The sequence below is a fragment of the Stegodyphus dumicola genome, chromosome 3, assembly GCF_044657685.1.
Source record: "Stegodyphus dumicola isolate Sdum_Otavi_A_Nest chromosome 3, ASM4465768v1".
In the NCBI taxonomy this organism is placed as follows: domain Eukaryota; kingdom Metazoa; phylum Arthropoda; class Arachnida; order Araneae; family Eresidae; genus Stegodyphus; species Stegodyphus dumicola.
Window position 1 is genome coordinate 152,575,425 of NC_140770.1, and position 25,940 is coordinate 152,601,364.

General features: G+C 33.7%; 1 protein-coding gene across 2 annotated transcripts in view; it reads right to left on the reverse strand.

The window, feature by feature from the left end:
* csul (protein arginine N-methyltransferase 5) overlaps window positions 1–25,940 on the reverse strand; it is a 128,784-nt gene that overhangs the window by 68,268 nt on the left and 34,576 nt on the right. For both annotated transcript variants that reach the window (XM_085813494.1, XM_085813495.1), the window contains 2 exons: window positions 5,451–5,536; window positions 5,134–5,265 (listed from right to left, as the gene is read on the reverse strand). In XM_085813494.1, the coding sequence (XP_085669620.1) occupies window positions 5,134–5,265; window positions 5,451–5,536 (218 nt within the window). The remainder of the gene's footprint in view (window positions 1–5,133; window positions 5,266–5,450; window positions 5,537–25,940) is intronic.

The window sequence follows — 25,940 nt, forward strand, 5'->3', positions numbered from 1 at the left end:
TACTATTATACTTCCTTTCTTGCGTTAGGGTTGCCGCAATTATTTTTGGCAGCACTGGCATTAACAATAGCTTGGCAATTTTTTACGGCCTTCAAAACCGAATAGTACCAAAATGACTAATAAAATCATTAATAATTAAAAGATTATTCAAATAATTCAATAATTAATGCTTAAAGTAATTAAATAGTTTTAGTTATAAGTTAAAACCTAACAAAATATGCAAAGATAGCGATTTTTAATATAATTGTATTACTAAAAATAAAACTTAAGAAGTGTAATTTCTACTGAAATTTTGCTCGGGTACATAAAAGAAGTGTCACAGCTTTCTTAACTAGGGCACCGGGTAGAATCATGATTTATCTGAAAACTAAGAAATACCGGAGCAGGGCTCCCGTGGGCTCGGGCGCAGTTTAAGCTCTGAAGAAAACTGATGCATATTCTGAGACAATTACATGGGGAAAACTCTTACTAAAAATACATTTTTAATTAATTAGATAGCTATTTTGCTTTTGCTAAGAAATATTTCGCAAATGGTGCTTAATAGCATTATACCTTGCTTATTTTTCACATTCAAAATATTATATAATAAGTGGCCAAAATGGAACTATATAATGTGACAGTGAGGAAAAAATGCTCTATTTTAATGTTATGTCTTAAATATAATTCCAAAATATTACCATTATTTAAATGAAATTTATGAATGTTACCATGATCTAAAAAAAATTGTCAAAAAATTCCCAGATCTCGGAAATAAAAATTTTTTATCTGGCGAATTGATCAAAAAATAAAAATTTTCAATATTTTTTTTTTTTTTTTTTTTATTATTATTTTCTAATCTTAATTCGCCAAAATGTTTATAAATCGTCACATTTAAAACCGTTTCATAAAAGAATTCACATCCCCAAAAAGAGAAAAAATGTTTAAGAGCTCTTCATTAGAAAAAATGAAATAATTTCAAAATGCTTATGTTTCACTTCTTGCTCAGAAACTCCAGTATCCACCATTTACACATATTAGAAATAGGAACAAATTACAGTCAAAAGTCGTTAATTCGGACACCCATAATCCGGACCTCAAAGCTAAAATCTTTCTGCGCATGCGCCGCATTGACGCATGCGCACAGGCGTTTTACTCGTCCGCGCAAGACATTTTCGACTGCGCATATGTGTCTGCGCAAGTGCAGAATACGTTTTTGCGTGCGCGTTTAATATATAACGGACGGTATAAGCTAAAATTATCTAATTATCTATTTCAGTTATGTTGATGATTGCGTTGTTCCTTAATCTTCGAATTGGATCCGGCTTATTAGTTTTTGCAGACTGTAAGAGCAATTTTCTGAAAGTAAGCTTGAACTTTCGATTATGTCAAATAGAATTTCCGATGCTGGAACTTCCAAAGGATCTACAAAACGAAAGTATGTTTCGATGTCCATCAAACAAAAAACAAATTGCTACAAAAAATGGATAAAGGCATATTCTTTGTTTATCTAACCGTTCCGAAATCTGTTTATCAATTTCACGCTGCTCTGCGCTGGGGGGGGGGGGGGACGTCGCGGTGCGCAATGAACTGGAAGTTGATTTGTCAACACTATCGTTATCTTCAGGGCAGATGTTTTTATTTTATTCGGCTTATAATTCCTTACTAAATGTAGTATTTAATTTCGATGTACTCCGTCTTTGATATGATTTAAATCAAATTCCTCGTCATTATAAATATCACGAATACAAATCAAATAGTTTTCTGGTTGCAATTTTCTAATTTCGCCTATGCGTAAGGTATGCTTTACGCATCCGCGCATTGAAAGAAATGTTTAATAAAGTAAACAAATAAATATTAGGCTTGTTTTTTGGTAAATTTTGATACCCTTTAGATCATAATTGCTCATTATTTTATAAATTACGGTTTCATATTTTTAATTTTATAATTTCTGCATGCCATCTTACCAGATTTAAACTGATGATCTATAATCCGGAGAAATCGATAATCCGGAATCGCCGAAGTCCCGACGAGTCCGGATTAAAGACTTTTGACTGTATAACCCATGAACCCATTCAAAAGATAACTATATTTGTCAGCGAATCGCCAAAAATATTCCTCCAAAATGTTAATTCACACTCAAAATGGCAGTCGTAAAACAGACAGAAATTTCAAATCATTAAAATCAAGGACCTTCTGCCGATTTTGGCCAAAATTAAGGACTATTAATGACCAAAAATCGATTCCAAAAACTTAAGGACTTTTAAAGACTCTTAAGAACTGTACGAACTCTGATGGATCGGTGTACATGATCCCAAAAGAAGAAATCCGAGCAGGTTAAATCACTGAACTGGGGGGGGGCAGGGAACTGGTCCACTTCGTCCTATACAATGCTGGCTGTAGACAGCTTCCAGGTGATTCTGACGTTCTGGCTAGCCGAGGCTCCATCCTGATGGAACCACATTTGTCTGCGAACAGCTGGAGGAACATTGACCAAAAGTTCAGGTAAGACCTCCCTATACATTCTTTGAGCATCTAATCCATTTCCTTGTGCAGCCCCATACATAAAATGCATGTCTGCAAGCTTCACATTGGTGTAACTATGCATGCTGCTCGAGATTTCTGCAAGAAATGAAGAATATAGCTAGTGCAGCTCTTTTACATGCCGCACTTTTCAGAGCTGTCTACTGGCTCAATGCAGCATTACCCCACACGTATTCCTATATGAAATCTGCTTATTAGGTCCCCTCTACCTGCCTTTATATTTTTGACATATAGTTTTGAACCACCCTGCCATGAGATGAGCACAGTTATAATGCATTATTTTTTCATAATCCTAAAAGTTAACTTCAATAAATATTTTCTGACGTTTTAAATTTCTGTTACTTAATTTCACAGAAACAAAATCAATCTAAATTGTTGATAAATTATAATCTGACCATAATCAATGCAATTGGCTCACGTCTTCCACAGGTGAATTCTCAAATATTGCACTTGTGCTCTGGGAGATAGAAGTATATAGTAGCATTATTCACAGCAAATATTATATATGATGACAGACAGCAAATATACTTTTGATTTAGCTGCTTAAGTATTGACTTAATTCTAAGACCCACAGATTGGGCAAAGGCACTAAATTATGGTATATCACATTACCTTTAACAGGAAACAACATACAGAGCCAGCAATGTTTTATTCCCCTTCTAGTTCCAACAACAGCTAAGAGATGACACAACTGCAGCTCTAAAAGTGACCTACCGCAGGTCACAACAAATATCACAACAAAGTTATTATCTAAAGAAAAGGCATGCCAAAATGATAAACGTGAGTTCTAAATTGGATATAGGAAGTGATATGAATTATTTAACTAAGGCAGAACATGCAGTGGCAGCAGCCTAAGCTCCATCTTGATTCTGATGCGAAAGTAACACTGGATCAACAGCTTCTTCTGCCAGCTCAAGAACTGGTATCAATCCTATGCAAGTATTCTAAAAAATAATTTAATCAAATTCCTTTTTGATTAAGTTTTATTGCTAATTATATACCTCATGTACACTGTGCCAATGTCTGATATATGTTAGTGTAGTGTTGATTCTGTACAGTGTCGATCAATATGACTGTGATGACTATGTGCAGGGGACAAATGTGTACTAATCCTCATACTCATTTTTATCATTATCAAAATTGCTTTTATCCTGACAGTCCTATTTAGTGTCTATCCTCTGAATGTAAGTCATGCTGACTACAGAAAATTTGAAATCCCAGTTTTGTCAGTTTTAAATCCAAGGATCTCATAGGCCTTTTTCTTTTTCCCTCTTTTCACTTTTTAAGATTATCCAATCAATAGATTTGGATTTCAGTATCCTCACTCCATAAAGATAATAACAGTCACAAATACGTCCAAATCTGAAATTCAAACATGAGCCAAATCGTGTCACTAACACATTAGCTTTTGCTGATCACTATATCTGAATTCACTGAACTTTCCCAGTTCAGTATGAAAGATTGATTTTGCCAATTATTGCAACCACTAAGAAAATTAACAGTAAACAAATCTCAAGATTTTATAAAAAGATTAATTTTTAAAAACATTACAGCATTATTTAACTGTATCTTAAAATATATTACACAGAAAAAATATTATTTAAGACTGAAAAATATTGAAAAATTTGCAAAACTTCAAACAGAGCAAAACATGGGTTCTCCGATGTATTAGATCAGGCATCGGCAAACTTTTCTGGCTGTGAGTTAAAAATAAACCAAAATATGTGTATTAAGAAGACATTTCAGGTCAATGTTATTTTCATTTTAGAATAGTCTTTCTTGGTGAATAATAAGATAAATTTATTGAGAAAATAATTACAGTAAGTCTTAAATTTTAAACACAAAAATAAAAATTATAATTATTATTAAAAAAACATAACTGAATGAATTTTATTTTCCTCTTTAATATCAATGGCTTCCCCAATACTAAACTTGTGACGTCAATTTAGTTAAGTGTGGCTTTCAGTTAGTAGTAATTTTCAGTACATATTTTTAAGTTGAGCCAAATGCAGACACAAAATGGCAAAGCCAGTTTTTTTTTGAATTATGGAATATGGATGCCTGTTGCCTTGAAATTATGTTACAATTATTTTTAATAAAAATGTATGTCTGTTACTGCAACTCAGCAATCAAACAAAAATGTTATTTGTATTATTTATTTTTTATGTACCTTTTAAGTGCTTGTTCCATATTTATGCTTTATAATTTATTTTTACATATTATACTTTATTTTTTAACTCAAGTGGGTCACTTGAAATTATGAAATGGATCTCTCAGTGACCCCCGGATCATATTGCTAAGGCCTGTATTATATCAATGTGTTAAACGATGCATTACAACAGTACATGGGAGGGATAACTTTGATTTCTTACAATATAACATGAATTATATGTACATGCAAGCTGCTTGTTAAAATAAATTCCACACTTAAATTTGCTATAGCATACATGTTAAAACAAAAAATATCTGTTATGCTTAAAAAATAAATTCAAAATGATATGCTATTACTTGTTTTTATGTGATACAGTGCAATAACAATAAAATCAGTCGTACACAATTACAAAGCTTGCAAAGCAATGCATTACAACTATTAAACAATAATGTAATAATTACTTGATGTCCTCCTGAGCCAAGAATTTTGTTATACATGAATCTTGCCATATTAATGCAGTTTGAACTTCTAGGAGAAACTAAGACCGCTGGAAGACATAAATGTGCAGCATAATTCAATTCTTGCTCCAAAGCCTATAACAAGTTTTAAAAAATAAATAAATAAAGTGAAGGACTTAAAAATTACAAATATTTGAGGGATTTTTATTGTTATTATTTTCAAGTATTTCCTTATCAGATTTACCACAAAGATATTTAATGCAGCACAAAAATAATAATTGTTTATTTTCAAACATGAGTAATGATTCATATTAAATTACCTTCTCGGAATTTCTCCTTACAGCTAATACAGGGGAATCTAAATTGATCCATGATGAAACTTTACCAACCACTAAAGTACTCCAATCTAAAAAATAAATAAATAAAACACTACATTTAAAGAAGATCATTTAAAGTTTAATATTTATCTTAAACTTCATGTATTCAGGTATTAATTCAGCTGCCTTGATGTAACTTGGTGATTTTTTATAGAAGGAAGGAAATGATTACTTACTACTGCAAAAAAATTATCTGTTACACATGCATATATTATTGTACCTATTTTTTCAGATAAATACTTAATTTCCTAAAGCAGTCCTTAAATTTGATTCTAAGCAAGTTTCCGTTACTTTTGCCCTAGTGGAAATTCCATAGCTATAAACAGGGGTGGCCATAGCGCAGCTCTCATCAGCAAGTGATTCGGCTCTTGCTCAAATAAAATTTATGCATAAAATATGGTATATGCAAAAACTACTCAATGTCGAAAAGAAAGTGATTAATTTATTTAATTTCTTTTTACAAAGCTATCAAACGTTTCTTCCCATTTGAGACCTGTTTCACTACTTTTAAAATGATGTAAATATTCACTTGTGGCTCTTGGAAAATCTAGCTGTGGTTCTTGAATTTTCTTGTATTCTAACATACAGCTGTTACACCTTCAAAAGTAAATTCAAAGAAATCGTTCCCTGTAATCATTTTTCAGCAAAATACTGTATTTCTGCAGAAATCTGGCTGCAATTTCTTCCACTACAGGCAATTTTCTACAACTGCATATCTTAAATTTGAATTTAATATGAAAAGAATCACGATTTTTCTATAAAAATACTTGGAGCTTAAATAAACAAAATGAGTAACATCAACTAAATACAGTACAAATTACGAAATCCAGACGTCCATTACCCGGAATGATCTACAATCCTGACCTCAAAAACGACCAACAAAGTTTTTCTCATAGGCTTTACGCATGCGCATGATTCCCCCCCCCCTTCATGCATAATAAAACATCTGGAGAGTCCTGATTCTTAATTTCACTTCAACACTAAATAAAATATCTTGTTATTGAAAAAAAAAAAAAAAAAAATCATTTTAGCATAAATCTGTGCCATCAGTAATTTGGCTCTATTGCTGAGTATGTGCTTGGCACACATCTCAAACTGAAACATTCCACATAGATAAATCGTTGATCTGATGCCATCCTGGTGAATCATTATTTATTATACTTTCCTTTCATCACCGCATATTTATCAAAACATGACAACTTGAGTAATGACTCATATAGCAATGCCTAAACAATTTTTTTTTTTATGTTAGTAATTGAATAATAAAGGAGTATGGTAAACTTTTATGTTGACAATTGTTGGTTATTTAAGATTGGCATATATATAACATTCTCAAAAGAATCATCCACTTCTAACAAAAATACATAATGGCAATATACAAAAAGAAAACTTTATTAAAGAAAATCAGACATAAGAAATCTTACCACATTCTACCAAACCATAATAATGAAAAACTCTCTCTTTCCAGATACATTTTTAACTCATTCTTTTTACAATTTAATATCAATGTTGCCAAAATATTAAAACTTAAAATTATGCTTTATAAACAAATACTATCAATTCCCCCCTTATTTGTATTTAAAGATATAATTTTAATCAGTCAGTCATGTCCATACTTTAATAGTTCATCTTTTAATTTCACCCTAGGTAGATACTTTGTTAAAATATCTGCTTCTTGATTTTGTGAACACACAAACTGAGGAATGATTTGATTCATTTCATATTCATCCTTAACGAAGAAATATTTTCTTTTAATGTGCCTTGAACTGCTACTTTGTTTTGGTTTTTTAATCCAATCTATTAATGCTTGACAGTCTGTTTTAATTCCTATTGGTTTGTCAATTAGATCATCTTGACACAATTCTTCAAGTAAAAAGATGTACCATTTAACTTCACATGCACATTCGCAGAATGCTAAAAGTTCAGCTTCCATTGTAGATAGAGCAACTATTCTTTGTTTGTTGCACTTCCAATTTATGAAATTTTTGCCTAATTTAATGAAATAACCTCCAAATGATTTTCCATCTTCAGTGGTACACCAACTTGCATCTGATGTAGCATTTAATTTCCCATTGTCTGAAGTATACACTAAACAAGTATTTTGTGTTCCTTTAATACAGTCAAAAGTCGTTAATTCGGACACCCATAATCCGGAATGATCTATAATCCGGACCTCGAAGCTACAAATTTTCTGCGCATGCGTCCCTTTGACGCATGCGCGTAAAACCTTTACCGCTGCGAATTTGCTTGTGCGCAAAATATGTTTACGAATGCGCGTTTATTGTATAACGGATGGGATAAGCTAAGCTAAAATTATCCAATTATCTATTTCAGTTAATGTTGCAGATTGCGTTGTTCCTTAATCTTCGAATTGGATCCGGATTATTATTTTTTGCAGACTGTTAGAGCAATTTTATAAAAGTAAGCTTGAACTTTCGATTATGTCAAATAGAATTTCCGATATATATTTACTAATATGTAAAGGATATACAAAGCGAAAGTATCTTTCGGAGTCCATTAAACAAAAAGTGGTATTGCTGCAAAAAATGGATAAAGGCCATATCCTTTGTTTATCTAAACTTTAACGTTTGTTTATCTAAACTTTAACGTTTGTTTATCTAAACTTTGTTTATCTTTAACGCCGCGGCAGCGTGCATTGAATTGGAAGTTGATCTGTCAGCACTATCCTTATCTTAAGGGCAGATGTTTTTATTTTATTTGGCTTATAATTGCTTACTCAATGTAGTATTTCATCTGGTCTTTGATATGATTTAAATCAAATGCCTCGTCTCGCTTCCGATAGCGAAGAAAGTAACAGAGGTTATTGAAAACGAAAAAATTTCGATTGACAAATTAGTCGGTATTCTCGACACAGCAATTATAGGACTTGAACAGCGGAACTTTGTAACTGAACAAGAAATTATGTCTGTTTATAGAATTAAAGAGAATGTATTATAACATAAAAAACGAAGCAACTTAAACAACTTACATTGAAAGAAATGTTTAATAAAGTAAACAAATAAATATTAAGCTTTTTTTTTTTTTTTTTTTTTTTTTTTTTGTAAATTTTGATACCCTTTAGATCATAATTGTTCTTTATTTCGTAAATTACGGTTTCATATTTTTAATTTTATAATTTCTGCATGCCATTTTACCAGATTTAAACTGATGATCTATAATCCGGAAAAATCGATAATCCGGAATCGCCGAAGTCCCGACGAGTCCGGATTAACGACTTTTGACTGTATATCTAAATATCCTCTTTACAGCTTTCCAGTGTTTCTCTCTGGGATCTTGATTATATCTTGACAAATTACTTACTGCAAAAGCTAAGTCTGACCTTGTGCCTGTTGCTAAGTACATCAATGAACCTAATGCTTCTTGATATTTTGTCTTCGACACAGGTGGTGAAGATGCTATGTCATCAAGATTTTCACCCAATATTCCTGGAGTCTTGATAGGTTTACATTCATCCATTTTAAAGTTTTTTAAGATTTTAGTTATAGTTTTCTTGACTGAGTATAAGATTTCCAGATTCTTGCCGGATGTCTATTCCTAAAAATTTTTGTGTTTGAGTGACTTCTCGTAATGTGAACGATTTAGATAGTTGAGAGATGACGTAATTTATCTCAGAATTTGAATTTCCAATCACCATTAAGTCATCCACATATACTGCTATGATAAAATATTTGATCTTATCTTTATAAATATAAACACACGGATCTGACTTTAGTCTAGTTAAATTCTTTTCTTTAAGAACTTTACATAATTCATCATACCAGCATTTTCCTGATTGTGGTAATCCATATATACTTTTGTTTACAAGATATACTTTGTTCGGATCTGATATAGCCAGGTGGTTGTTCCATGTAAATTGGTTTATCCAAGTACCCATTTAAATATTCAGTTTTTACAACAAAAAATCTTATTTTGTAGTTTTGTAAACTGCAATCGATAGTAATGTTCTAAAGGTTGCAAGTCTCATTACTGGGCTAAATCCATCTTCATAATCAATTCCTTTTTTTTGATCAAATCCGGTCGCTACTAGTCTTGCTTTGTAAATTGTTTCTAAATTACCCTTTTCATCCCTTTTTGAGAACCTAACAAACCTAACAAAGTATTTTTTGATTTACTAGGAACAAATAGAATAAATATGCAAGACCTGATTCTCCATCAGTCAGATTTTGGATGCATCATTAGCGGGTGAGTATGCATGCCGCAGCAAGGCAATGTTGATAATTATTGTGGGGTTGTTGAAACTGTGGATTATTTATCTGACAATATGAGGGTTTGGAAGTTTGAAGGTATTAATGAAGCAAAAAAAGTGAAGAGTCAAGAAGAGGAATTTTGTGAACAGTCTTCGTACACACACGAGGCAAGATGATGGCAGATATGTAGTGGAAATGCCAATTAAGGAGGAAGGGCTTAGCCTTTTAGGTGAATCGAGAGAAAACGCTAGTAAAAGACTGAATTCTTTACTTAAACGCTTCACTCGCAAACCTGCAATGAAACCCTTATATGAAGATTTCATTAAGGAATATAATAAATTAGGTCATTCCGAAGAATGAAGGGGATAGCTCTAGTTTATCATATTATCTTTCTCATCATGGAGTTTTCAAGGCCCGATAAACCTAGCAGTAAACTTAGGGTAGTGTTTGATGCCACTGCTCCTACAACTACTGAAATTTTGTTAAACGATATTCTACTGAATGGAGGGTTAGTTCAAGATTTGATATTATTTTCAGATTTCAAATGCATAAAATTACCTTCACAGCAGACATTTTAAAAATGTATTGGCAGATTTTGATTAAGGAACATTAAAGAGATTTATTACGCATCTTATGGAAGAGTAGTGAAGAAGAAACAGTTAAAGTCTACAGACTGAAGACTATAACTTACAGTACTTCCAACGCGCCATATCTGGCAACACGCACACTTAACCAATTAGCAGAGGGCGAGAGAAACAATTTTTCGTTAGCAGCGCAAATAGTAAAAAAGGATTTTTATGTCAATGACCTACTCACAGGAGCCCACAAAAGGCTAAAGAATTACAGTCGCAATTGATTAGCCTATTATCACGCGGAGGAATGCGTATGTACATTTGGTGTGCTAATCACCCTGATCTTTTGCAGTTTCTGGATGGACAAGAATAATGTTCTTTCAGTAATTTCGATGACGATCAGAGCATCAAAACTTTAAGATTATTATGGAATCCAAAGGTAGATTGTTTTTCGTACAAATCAATGCTCAAGAAACCAGCTACTTACACAAAGAGAACAGTGTTGTCTGACATTGCTCGCATTTATGATCCATTAGGACTGCTTGGTGCAGGGATAGCAAAAGCAAAAATCCTCATCCAAAAACTTTGGTTATTGAAGTTTGATTGGAATGACCCTCTAACCAAGAAGATAATTAAGGAGTGGCAACTTTTTATCGATTCCATGCAATTTATCAACAATTTAAAAAAGTGAGCAGATATGTTTTACAAGACAGTTTTTATGAGATACAAATTCATGGATTTTCAGATGCATCAGAACATGCATATGGAGCAGCCATCTATTTACGCTGTAGAAGTGACAATAATTTATCTTCACATTTGCTTTGCAGCAAGTCCAGAGTAGCTCCACTAAAATCGTTGATAGTACCATGACTGGAACTCTGTGCAGCTGTACTACTATCACAGCTTGTTTCAAATGTGGTGCCTTTATTGAAATTGGACATCAGTAAAATATGTCTGTGGTGTGACTCAACCACAGTGTTAGCGTGGCTTCAGAATCCTCCACATGTACTAAAAGCTTTTGTTGCTAACTGAGTGTTGAAGATCCAATAGCTAACACAGAGATGCCAGTAATGCGTTCAGATGAGAACCCAGCAGACCTTATTTCCCGAGGACTGAATTTTGACAAGTTGCATAATGCTGATCTCTGGTGGAAAGGTCCTCCATTCTTGAGGGAAGTTGTCATACATAGCAAGAACATTGACTTTGAACAATTAGAAAAACAGAGACATTTTCTAATAAACCGAGAAAAAGAAATGACATTGCTTGTTTATACACTTTGCCTTCAAAATTTATTGATTATGTCAGTGGCGTAGCGAGGGGGGCAAGGGGGTGTATGATGACCCGGGCGCCGCTTGCTGAGGGGCGCCAAATGGTCTCCAAACAAGATTTTCACTGTTTTTCCCAGGGGAAGGGGATGCCAAAAAGGTTTTTTGCCCCGGCACCAGTTATGCTCGCTACTCCACTGGATTATGTCCTAAATATCATTAATAATTACTTTAAATTATTATGTATTAGTAGTTATATTTTCAGGTTCATTTGGAAGGTGTGCAAAACAGAAAGAAGCACAGAAAAGAACAGGAGGGGTAAGTTCAAAGGAGTTTAAATGAGGCAGAATCCTTTTTAGTAGGAGAAGTTCAAAAATGTAACTTTTATTTAGATTACAACTCCCTTGAACAAGGTAAACTCATTAATAATAAAAGTCATTTACTTTCTTTGAACCCTTTTATGGATGCAAATAATGTAATGAGAGTAGAAGGCCGATTACAAGAGGCTAATGTAATGTTTTCACAAAAACATCAAATAATTTTGCTTGTTAAATGCAAACTAATTAAACTGATTGCTGAGCATTATCATCGGAAATATTTGCACATAGGTTTGCAAGCATTATTGTGTTTTATGAGACAGAAATTTTGGCCATTACGAGATAGGAATTTAACTAAAAAGATTACCCATGAATGTATAATTTATAGAAAAAATAAACCAGTCACTATCGAACAAATTATGGGGTCATTACCTGCAGAATGCGTAAGTCTGAGCTCACCCTTTAACCATGTCGGCACCGATTTTTGCAGCTCATTTTTTATTAGGTACAAGGGACAGAGGTAAGGAACTCTTCATAAGGTATATTTAGCTCTTTTCATTTACCTTATAACAAAATTCAGTGCACCTCGAACTAGTGAGTGACCTCACCACTGATGCATTTATTGCCACCTTAAAGAGATTTATTGCTAGACGTGGAAAATGCTCAATCATTTTCTCAAACAACGCAAAAAGTTTTGTTGCCACAAATGCCAAACTGCATGGAATTAACAATTTAATTTAAAATCCTGACAAAAAAAATTAGCAGATTATTTGGGTGAAGAAGGAATCGTTTGGAAGTTTATTCCCCCACGGACACCTAATTTTGGTGGGCTATGGGAATCTGGAATTAAAACCGTGAAATATCACTTAAAGCAGATTATAGGTAACGCAAGGCTGACTTTCAAGGAGTTATTAACTGTAGTAACTCATATAGAGTCTGTTTTAAATTCTCGCCCTATTACTCCCTTATCTTTCGAAGTAAATGATTTAGAGGCCTTAACACCAGGCCATTTTCTCATTGGAAGACCCCTGAATGCTATAGTAGAACCCAAATTAATTGATATACCTGAGAACAGACTCTCAAGATGGAAACGAACTACCATATTTGTCCAATTGATATGGAATCGTTGGCATAGGGACTATTTAAACACATTACAACAGCGTTCAAAATGGAAGGTAGAACAAACGAATATTAAAATTATTGAAATTATAGAAGTAAACCTTCAATGCTGGGGAGGGGTATGTTCAGTCATTAGGAGAGTTTAGCTTTAACCTTTTAACTGTCATGCCCGAAATAATCTCGGGCACAGCACTGGTATTCCAAAATGTCAAGCCCGAGTATTACTCGGGCTAATTTTTTTTTTTTTGAGTCCATCATATTGTTATACTCGAATATATATTGTGAGAAGTTTATTTCGGCTTCAGTTCAACAGATGGCAGCATTTTACTGAAAGTTTCAAAGGATAGAGGTTAAAGTTCAAAGTGCACAGCATTTTTTTGAATTTTTTGACTGCGAAGCAAACATTTCATTTTTGAAATAAAAAAAAAATTCACAATTTATGTACCCAAATCATCAAAATATCTTGACAGTTAAAAGATTATGTCATTTTTTCTCTTCTTGGTGCCTTGCATGGCACAGATATTCATTACAGGAACCCTGTAAACGCTTGCTCAGTTTTTTACTGTTGTTATTGTTGGAATTCTTTTTTGCTGTTGTTGTTTTCATTGCTTCAAAGATGGCATGCATGTGATTAAGGTTTGAAAATAAAATATTAATTAGTACAGTCCAATTCGTCAATTTTGAATTGTTTTATGTAACAACGCACGCATCGCATGAACACCCGAATCGCTAAAGACCCGACGAGTCCAGATTTCGGACTTTGTACTGTAATAACAATAACCTCATAAACAAAATGAATGCATATCAAAATGGCAATCTTGCTTATATAATTGAAGAACTGTTATGGGCATAACTGCCTAAAGAATTGGGTACTTACATAACTACTTTAGTAGAAATCACCAAATTCTGAAATTCTGCACATAACAATTTTTCAACCAGTTCGCATAACTACCAAAGAACTATATAAAATATGTTGAAGCTTTTGAGGACACTTTTATTAATTTGGCTGGCCTACTGTATGTATTGCCTGATGAATAGGCATCAATTGCGATTTTTACTTGTGCCATTTATCATCCTATGCACTTCGAATTGACAAAATCTTTATCAGCAAATTGCTTTGTAATAGCACTCAGAAGATTCAAAGCAAGAAGGGGTAGAGTAAGTATCATATGTACGGACAAAGGTATGAAATTTGTTGAGACGAATAATGCATTGAACAAACTTGATTGGGAAAAAATAATGAAGTTTTCAAAAACAATTGAGAAAATTAAGTGGAAGTTTAATCTTCCAAGCACCACTTGTTGGGGAGGATTTTCAGACAGGCTAGTACAGATAGCAGAAGAATTTTTAATATGAATTTTGGATTCTAAAACCATAAATTACATTCAATTCAAAACTGTACTAAGCTACGTCATCAGCATTAACCAAGCCATGTGACAAAGATTAATCACAAAATGGAGCAGTCCAGAAAAGTTATTACCACTTTCAGAATACAGAAAGGTAATACCCAAATTAAAAATCCAGAATTAAGAGACTATTATTAAATTGAATTATACAGCTGATTTACGTATTTTTTATCTAATATGTAGTATATAAGATAAAAAATATAAAAGCAAACTTCTAATTTTAATTGGCTATAACCTCTTATTTTTTATTTAATTTGGAGACTTCCTCTCTCTATCTTAAAAATAGTGCTATAAGTCTAAACTGTGTCATTCAAATTAAAAATGAGATCCTACGTAACATTTAATGTAGATACCTCTTGCCCAATCACTAAATTATAAACCAAAACTTTTTTAACTCTAACTGAAACTTTTTGACTCCCTCCCTTCTTCCTCTGAATTGCTGCGACACTTTCCCTTAAACTTTCCTCCTGCGAGACGATTTGCGACTATCTTCTTTGTTCACTGTATATGTGCTGAGCTAACAGAAATGTAGGGCGCATAAGACATCCGTTAGCATGTAAACCAAATATTGCAAATCCCAAATTGCTTTCCTCAATAACAAAATTATCTTGAATCGGGCCATATCTGCCTTGCGAAGCTTCTTCACTATGCATCGTTTATGCCCCCACAAAGTTCCAAACCATTCATATCATGTCATTTATATATATATATGTGTGTGTGTGTGTGCGAATGGGAAATATAAAAAATACGATGGCTTTCCTCAATAACAAAATTATCTTGATTAAGTACTAAGTACCTAGCGTGAACAGGCAACCTATAATTAACTTCCCACAATTTTAGGATCTTCCCCTAAATTCATTCTTTTCTCCCAAATTCAAGAATCTTCGATGATTATATAACATCCTCAAATTAACCAATCATTGCTTAGAGTACTCTCTGCATGTACTTTGTATAAATAACGCTTGGTAATAAACTGTGCCACTCTTTTCCTGGCTTCCACCTTGCTATCATCTCCTCGCTTTGCTTCCCTGTCCAAAAGTGCCTGCATCTTCATTTTACGAATTAATGTAAATAGCAATTTATCATAATGTATTGTTACGAATTTGGTATTTAAAAAGCTACTCGTCGAGACCGCCACCCAGTCAGAGCTGCTCAAGTCCAGGAGCTAGGGGATCAAGTCACCGCTCGTCTAGACGATTTAACTATACAACTGAACGACTTGAGATGGAATATTGGTGAGAAGAAACCGACCGTTAAGTGCTGGAACTGCAGTGTTGAAGGACACATACGACGAAACACCCCAGGGTACGGATGTTAAAACCGCTCCTAACAAACAGCAGGGAAACTAATTAGTGGCCATCTCGCGGAGCGGAGGTTGCCAGATAATGAAAAGCCCCAGTTTAAAGCGTTTCAGATTTCTGCAGTGAGAGGCGGCAGTAATGGACTTTTCATAATAGGACATATTAATGGAGTTCCCTGCAATATGACGATAGATACAGGAGCCAACGTTACCATCATCTGAAAAGATTTGGCTCAACAACTAGGAAACAAACTTATCTGGACGCCGCCCTGCATTACCCTCCAGACTGTGTCCGGTGAGAAGATCGACATCGACGGAAAAGTAAATGTTAACATCACGTTTGGAAGTGGCGCTTACCATCACACGGCATATGTAGCAGAGATCACTGATTCTTGCATACTAGGATTGGACTTTCTGAGGAAATACAATTTTTCCTTGGACTTTAAAAATAACGAATTGCATTCTACATCTGAGGACATAGCGTTATTTGGAGTTAATGATGAAGAAGTTAAATCTGTCCATAAAATCATAGCACAAGACAATATCACAATACCGGCAAGAACAGAAATTTTTTTTCCTGGATCATTAGCCGAAAACAGAAATTTCCGCTACGGCATCATAGAATATCCAAATAACTGTAATAGCCCAAAAGGAGTACTAGTAGCCTCAACACTCGTCGACCTATCCAGAACGGTTATCCCGGTGAGAGTCGCCAATATAACTGAGAAGGTGAGAATTATTAAGAAAGGAGAAGTGGTTGCAGCATGTACTCCAGTAACCACCGTTGAAAGAAAGAGTAACATCCAAGAATCCGTCTCTTCAGAAAGCATTACATCAGAGTTACTTCAGAATGTGCAATTAAACGATGAAGAGAAGAATGCTGCCGATCGTGTCATTAAAGATCTTCAAGTTGTTTTCTCCCGCTCGTCTTCCGACGTGGGTCAAACCAGTTTGACACAACATAGAATCGATACCAGTGATCATCCCCCGATCAAGCAACATCCAAGACGTCTACCGTTTGCTAAACAGGAAGAGGTATGAACACTTTTAAAGGATATGGAAGAAGGCGATGTCATCGAGCCTTCAGCAAGTCCATAGGCATCTCCCATCGTCCTAGTCAGAAAGAAAGACGGCTCAACAAGATTTTGCATTGACTATCGCCGGTTGAATGAGGTTACGAAAAAAGACAGTTACCCTCTTCCTAGAATTGATGACATTCTAGACACTCTTTCTGGAAGCAAGTGGTTCTCAACACTTGATTTAAAGAGTGGTTATTGGCAGGTAGAAATACACCCTGAAGACCGAGAAAAGACGGCATTTACTACGGGTCAAGGACTTTGGCAATTCAAGGTGATGCCGTTTGGACTGTGTAATGTGCCGCCAACATTCGAACGCCTTATGAAGACTGTTTTGAAAGGTCTTTCCTACGGAGCTTGTCTGATATACCTGGACGATATCATCATCGTCGGAAAGAGTTTTAAAGAGCATCTAGAAAATCTTAGAAAGGTGCTTCAGAAACTGAAAGAGGCCAATCTGAAGCTGAGTCCCGCTAAATGCAAATTGTTCCGAAAGGAAGTGACTTACGTGGGACATGTCATCTCTGCAGAAGGTGTGTGCACAGATCCTGAAAAGGTGTCAGCCGTTAAATCCTGGAAACGTCCCGAAAATGTCCATCAGCTGACAAGCTTCCTAGGGCTTTGCACCTACTATAGCAGATTCGTGAAGAACTTTTCTTCCATCGCAAGACCACTTCACAAGCTGACAGAGAGCAAGCAAAGATTCTTGTGGACAAAGGAATGCGAGGATGCATTTAACAACTTAAAGGAAGCTTTAACATCTGCTCCAATCCTGACGTATCCTCAGCTCAACAGACCATTTATTCTCGACAACGACGCGAGCAATGAAAGTGTTTTGTCCCAAGAAAGAGACAGCCAAGAACGTGTAGTAGCTTACTGGAGCAAGTGCCTGTCTAAACCGGAGAGGAATTACTGTGTCACAAGGAAAGAGTTGCTCGCCACAGTCAAAGCTGTAGAACATTTCCATCATTATCTATACGGGAGAAAATTCCTCCTCCGCACGGACCATGCCTCATTGGCCTGGCTTTTAAATTTCAAAAATCCTGAGGGTCAAATAGCCAGGTGGATACAGAGACTCCAAGAATATGACATCACTATCTGTCATCGTAAGGGATCATCACACGGAAACGCCGACGCCCTATCTAGAAGACCTTGCCAAGAAAGCTGCCGATATTGTTCCAGGGTGGAACAACTGGAATAATGCAAAGGATGACGATCTTGCGATGCCTGTGCAGGTAGAAAAGGATCGAGAAAATGTAGCCGAGGCAAGCTGCAACGTTACAAAGTAGGTACGCCTTTTGAACGTATCGCTTTTGACATTTTAGGACCTCTGCCACGAACTGATGATGGCAACAAATACATACTCGTTGTCATTGATTACTTTACCAAGTGGCCTGAAGCTTATCCTATCCCTGATCATGAGGCTGTCACAGTAGCTGAGGTAATGATACAGCACTGGATTTCCAGGTTCGGAGTGCCTCTTCAGTTACATTCAGATCAGGGAAGGAATTCTGCCTCAGCAGTAATCAAAGAACTATGTAAACTACTCTGCATCGACAAAACCCAAACGACGCCATTACATCCCCAGTCGGACAGCATGGTAGAGAGGTTCAATCGAACCATCCTTAATAACCTCTCATTGGTGGTTTCCAGAAACCAACAGGATTGGGACAAGAAATTACCACTGTTTTTATTGGCTTACCGCAGTGCTGTCCACGAGACTACCGGCTATTCCCCATCACAGATGCTCTTCGGTCGTGACTTTCGTCTGCCTTGTGATCTCTTGTTTGGTCGCCCTCCGGATGCTCTTTCATCGTCTGAGGAATATATTCAAGATCTCCAGGCCCGGTTTGAAGTGATGCACAACTTTGCACGAGAGCAAGTCAACTTGGCGACGGAGAAGATGAAGACCCGATACGACACAAGAGCTACTGAACATCAATTCCACGAAGGAGACAAAGTGTGGTTGTGGAATCCGACTCGACGGAAAGGACTTTATCCGAAATTACAGTCACATTGGGAGGGTCTGTACACAGTCCTAAACAGGCTGAATGACGTCGTGGTTCGGATCCATAAGTCTTCAAACTCTAAACCTAAAGTCGTTCATTACAACAGGTTAGCTCATTACTATGGCCATAGTACGTAATGTAAATAATTGTAGATAGTATAAGACCATGGTCCTTTTTGTTTTTAAATGTGTATTTGATTTGATTTGTATTTAGTATTTGATTTGCATTTAGTATTTGTTTTGTATTTAGTACTTGATAGCATTTGATTTGTTTAAGTTATCTATTACATTTATTGTAATGTAATGTTTATACCTCAGTTGCATTTATGCCTCAGTTGTAAGTTTGGCTTCCTGTCCAGGGATTGTACTGCCCGGGACGTGCAGTCCTTGGGAAGGGGTCAGTGTTACGAATTTGGTATTTAAAAAGCTAATGTTAGTTCAATTATAAATTAAATGGTTTTATTTCTCGCGCAGTGCAGCGCGTGACGAATATTAAAAGAAAGCTAGCCGGAAAATTGAAAATACGAGAGCGCGTGCATTAAATAAATAAATATCTCTTTTTGATTTCGAGAAAGTACTGGAAAATTCTAGCGCGTGATTTTAAAATCTTGTAAAAGAAGGAAAACATCTCAGTTCGTAGCAGTTGCTTAGTTTGTTGTTGTTTAGAAAACTGCTCTTGTTGATTGTAGGGAATTCGCGTTCTTTAGCTGTTTTGAATTACGTTCTATTGGACATTTGAGTAGTTAAAAGATAACTACTGTGAGATATTGTAATACTGCATGATAATTTGAGAAAATTTAAGCATTTTTGTTGTGATAATAATAAATTTTTGTTCATTTTTCATCGGGCTTGTGCATTCATTTCATAACGAACCCGTACGCACGCAACAGTATTATGATTGAATCATAGAAATGTCTTGGATTTCATTATGACTGGATAAATATCTATGAAGATGATTTATATGCACAGAAATAAAGACTGGAAATTCTTAAAGTTCATGTTTTATTATCTTCATCTGTAAGCCTTCACTCAGCCGCGATGACTGGAAGCCGATTACTTTTATATGTTCCCGGAAATATTACATATATATATACAAACACCGTATTTACTTGCATATATGTCCCTCTTACATAATGTTTTACCTAGATTTTTCAGTTTTACAAACTTCTCTGATTTATGATAAAAATGCACGACAGTATTTCATATAAACAAAAAGAACACTGTTGAAACTAACCAAGTCTCCTGAAATTCATAATATAATATTAGTGTGGCTATGTGTGCTTTTTAATGTGCTACATTTTATCATTTCAGAAATAGTATACTCCATGTATGTTTCCCTCACGCTTTTCAAGTGATAAAAATTAATATCAAAAGGGAGGGAAACATGCAAGTAACTATGGCATATTAGCATTAAAATAAATATGTAAATCAAAATTCTAACTTTAACTTGCAATAGTCCCTTGAATCTCCATTTTAATTCCTCTTGTTTTAAAAATAGTAATTGCATATAACAGACATTCATAAACAGCATCATTTCCAGATTAATCCAGCTGGATTTCAGCTGGAATTAAAACTTTTTATTAATATTTAATAGGAAAATTCAAAAATGAACTTTGACCACAACGTTCTTCTGGGATACAACACATTTCCGCTCTTGTTTGCTGTCTTGCAAACATCTTGCCGCTTCTTACTTTTCATTCATCTTATTGTCATAAGGTCAAATAGACAAAAAAGTAATCAGATTATGCCTATTACAATGTGCGCAGTTCATATACGTGTGTATTCATATTAAGAGTGTGCTTCTCAAAAAAAAAAAATTTTTTTTTTTTTTTTGTTCTATTGACCATGATTGAAATATTCTTCATTTATTACAAACATTAAATACAGTTAAAAGTCTTTAATCTGGACGTCCATAATCCGGAATGATCTATAATCCGGACCTCAAAGCTACAAACTTTCTGCACATGTGTAACCACATAATGCGTTTATGCATGCGCATAATACCTTTACACATGCGCGTTTAATGTATAACAGAGGCTATAAGCTAAGCTAAAATCATCTATTTCAGTTAATGTTGCAGATTACTTTGTTTATTAATCTTCGAATTGGATCCGGCTTATTATTTTTTGCAGACTGTTAGAACAATTTTATAAAAGTAAGCTTGAACTTTCGATTATATCAAAAAGAATTTTTGATTCTAAAGCTGCCAAAGGATCTACAAAGTGAAAGCATGTTTTGATGTCCATCAAACAATAAGTGAAATTGCTGCAAAAAATGGATAAAGGCACATCCTTTGTTTCTCTGACATCGTAGCGCGCAATGAACTGATTGTTGTTCTGTCAGCACTATCCTTATCTTCAGGGCAGATGTTTTTATTTTATTCGGCTTATAATTCCTTACTAAATGTAGTATTTCATCTTGATGTACTTACTCCGTCTTTGATATGATTTAAATCAAATTCCTCGTCATTATAAATATCGCGAATACACATCAAATAGTTTTCTGGTTGCAATTTTCTAATTTAGACTATGCGTAATGTATGCTTTACGCATGCCCGCGTTGAAAGAAATGATTAATAAAGTAAACAAATAAATATTAAGCTTTTTTTTTGTACATTTTGATACCCTTTAGATCATAATTGCTCTTTATTTCATAAATTACAGTTTCATATTTTTAATTGTATAATTACTGCATGCCATCTTACCAGATTTAAAATCATGATCTATAATCCGGAAAAATTGATAATCCGGAATCGCTGAAGTCCCGACGACTCCGGATTAAAGACTTTTGACTGTATAAACAAAAATATATGAAAATTTAAATACTACATAAAATTAAGACTAATAATCTGTAGCTTCCAGTGACATCTTACATATTTAGTGACTGGAAATTTTACATTTTATGGGCTATCACTGCTTGTTTTCTCCTCACAAAATGAATAGTTTTATGAATGTTATTATATGGTTTTGTAAGGCAAAATAATTTTAAGCTGAGAGTTTAACTCTTTAACCCTTTAACTGTCAAGTTATTTTGATGATTTGGGTACACAATTGTCAAATTTTTTTATTGCAAAAACCAAATGTTTAGTACAAAATAAAATATACTTAAGTAGTTAAAAATTGATATTTTGACATACATGGGTAAAATTTTTAAAGTTTTGTAGCCACTGATTATTTTCTTTGAGGCAGCTGTCACTCAACATGGCAGTTGCAAAGTTCACTTCTAGTGGAGCATTATTTTCTAAAAATGAAAAAAAATTAACTATTTTCTAAAACATAAATAAATATAAGTGAATACCTATTAGTAGTTCAGTAATTCAGTCTTATGTTGTACAACTGGAAACACTTTTCCAAGCACAAACCAACTCCACAATCACTACACCAGAATCGTGATTCCTTCCTTATCTTTTCCCCATTTTTATCCTTTTTCGAACAACACACTTTGCACTATCTTGTATGCTCACGTTTCGCAGGAATAGGAGGAAAATGGGATATAAAATGTCGTTCAGTAAGACGGGCAGGGTTATCTATTGTAGGTGATCTGCCAACATTCTTTTGTCCAGAAGCTGCATCATCATATTTATGTAAAAGCTCTTCTACAACTTGGATTCGAAATTCTAAAAATGTAATACGTTTCCCAACTACATTTTTATAGAGCAAATATGAGTTCCAGAGTACCTTGTCTAGTAAATGTAAAAGTATCTTTTTATAATATTTTATCTGACGTTTTCGAATTGTTGGATGACAGGATATTTCCTGATCACAGCGATCTACACCACCCATAGTTAGACCGTAATTAGAAACAATCTTCGCCTTGAGTATATCTCCATTTTTTATTTTTGAGGCTGACCATGGAAGTATCATGAATACTGCTCATCAAACACACATCCTTCATCTTCGGTTGAAGAATCTAAATCATCTATATAACGTTTCAAAGAACTGGACGCTATTTTACAACAAAAAGATCCCATGCACCTTGAACCAAATAACCTCTAACCTTTGAAATCTTCAGTAAAGTGCTGTCATCTATTGAACTGAGCGCACATTAACTTTTCCCGAGATACAGTCGGGTTTGACAAAGAGATGAAGCCGGAATAAACGTCTCCCGATATATATTCGGGTATAACAATACGATGCACTCAAAAAAAAATTACCCCGAGTAATACTCGGGCGTGACATTTTCGAACACTAGTGCTGTGCCCGAGATTATCTCGGGCATGACAGTTAAAAGGTTAATTAATTAAAATGCACCTAAATTAATTAAAAATGCAATTTATATAAGAGACCAGTACTTTTTAATTTTTATTATATAAGAATTTTTATTATATAAGAAAGATTTTATTTATATAAGAGACCAGTACTATTTTTGGAAGAAAAGTTTAACAATTAAAATATCATTCTTCTCTCACAATTTTTAATGATTTTCTCTCAAATTTTCTTCTAATTGTATTTATTAGAAAGTTCTTAATAACTTTAAGGGATCAATTTTGCAATTAATGATTTAGTTTCTGAGAAAAAATAAAAACATATTTTTAAGCAAAAACTTTGAAACAAATATTATCTCAATTATATTTCCACTTCAAATAATTTTCCTTTTCAGTATTTGTCAAAACCCATTCTTATTTTTATAAAGTATACACTGTAAAAAAAAAGTTCGCTCTTTACAGGCAAAAGTTTTGTAAAGTTACAGAAATCAAAAAGTTACAGAAGAATTTCCTGTAATGGTAACAGGTTGAAAGCAAACTGTAGCGGTAACATCTGATTTGCTTGTAACATTACAGATAATGTTACTAACAAATTAATAAATTGGAACTCCAACATATCCAAAAAAGTAATTAACAATACTTTAATTAATCAAATACAACGAATTAAAACTATATGCACAGATACAATAGATTTACAACGCGAAATTTTGATCCTTATCAAAATTCTCAAAAATAATCTAATTCCCTTTCAATTTATCAACCATTGCCTTAAAAGAGCAGGCGTTAAATACTCACTCTAAATCATTTAACTGATAGGGATATGATAATTTATTCCTAAACCTGAGAAGGCGGTATAAGTTGGATGACTGTCAATTGAAAGATTTGTATATAGTGTAATTACTCAATTGTATATATTGTAAAAAGCTAATTGTCTTCAGACATATACTGTTACTTTACTGTTACTAAAAAAATGGACCTATTTCCTGCCTTTAGACTGTCTATTAGCTCTTGGACAGCGAAAATGCCTTTTTCTTTTCTTAAATTCTTAATCATTGCGACACGACAATTAGCCAGAAATTAATTAATTTCCATTCACTAGTATTTTCAAAAAAATCTTAACAGAAGGTCTCTCTCAGATAAGAACTCCACAAAATACATCCCTCAAGAATTCCAAGTCCCACCCACTACCATAAATTACTTCACCCAAGTCTTACCGACTGATATTATTCAAAGCCCTACTGCCGCTAAGAATTTTCGGACACCCTACACTTCTGAGTCAGACACGAAGAGAACACTTTACCAACTCCCCCACTAGAAAGAATGTAAGTTACTTAATACCTTTCTGGCCTTTATATCTTCATGTACATTCACTGATCTTATTTATATTATTTTCTATATTATTTTTATATTATTTTTATGTTTTCTTTGATTTGTTTTTACAAAGTTTGCATTATTTATCTTTTTTATAATCTTCTATGTTTATTTCAACTTTACTTTGAATTCGATTTCATAATGACAATTTCCAATGTTTAATTTCTACAAATAATATAGTACTCAAATACATAAAGATGATAGTGTCGGGGACGGTTACTCGAGTTTTACAGAATTTCTCTACAGTAATTGATTTTTACTCCAAATTGAATTGACTAAAATACTTCATGAGAATAAGTTCTTTGAGTAGCAACTATTCGCGGAAATTTTTGGCCTGACTAGAATTGCCGGTTTGGCTTTAACTTATAACTCGAGTAAAGACGAAACACTTTCATATTTACGTATTTTTATCAATTATTGTTCATTGAACGGGAGTCGGTTTGTTCCCCTTGAAAAGTCAACTAATTTCCGATCAATGACAATAATTACATGTTTTAATTTTTCCTTTTACAATTGATATATTATTCTTCGTGATGATTTAACTCCAGTCCCCGTTAAAACATTATTAACATTTTGCTTTCAAATTACTTCAAAACATCTTTCAAAATATAACTTACCAGTATGGATGCACACTTTTAAAATAATTCTACTTTAATTAAACTTAGGAGATAATATAATCAATTAATCAATACTGTTTAGGAAATAAATTATTATTAACTAACTTTGCAGCAATTGCGCAAGTAATAATAACTTGTATTCGCACTAAATAGATTTAAGTTCATACAACATTATATATATATATATATATATATATATATATATATATATATACACACACATGAATAAATGGAAATGCAAGCTACTTTTCCTTACAAAACCGCCCATGAATATATACTTCAAGTGCTTCCATACTTCCCTTTAGGCTGATAGCCTTTGCATGCTTTGCCATATTCTATCAATCCAAATGATGCAATTATGCAGAAAATTTTACCTTCTTTGAAAGTTAATACCGGAAATAAAATTCAGTGCATTTGTAAACTACATTAGTTTTCTTATAGCTTGGTATTTAATTGCCCAATGATTTACTAGTTCAAACTAAGGCAGAATTCAGATATCGTTCAAATAAAAGAAAATTAATAAGGTCTGATTTTTAGACGTATATATGAAGATTTATTTTTTTAAATATTATTTTAAGTCAACCAAATTAATTTCAAATTTAAGTAAGTATTCATGCCTTTCAGTAGCATTATTTTTGATATCTTAAATTAAATAACTGAATGCAATATTTCTTGTTAATAAAAGAAAAGCAATGTTATGAAAGACTAGCGAAGTGGATTTGCAAGTTCTAATTACGAAAGGTCCCATGCTTTAAGGGGTCATTTTTAAAAATACTTAATTAAAACAAATTATTTAACGTAAAACTTCCAAACTTCACACATGTGGAATATTAATTCTATATATTTTATCTCATTCTTATTTTATTAATTAATTTCATAGCATTTTGTGTGACACTAGTAGTAATTATTAATTAAATTTTATGCTGTTTCTGATCTATGTTTTGATTTTGATATTAATTACGTTAGTTTA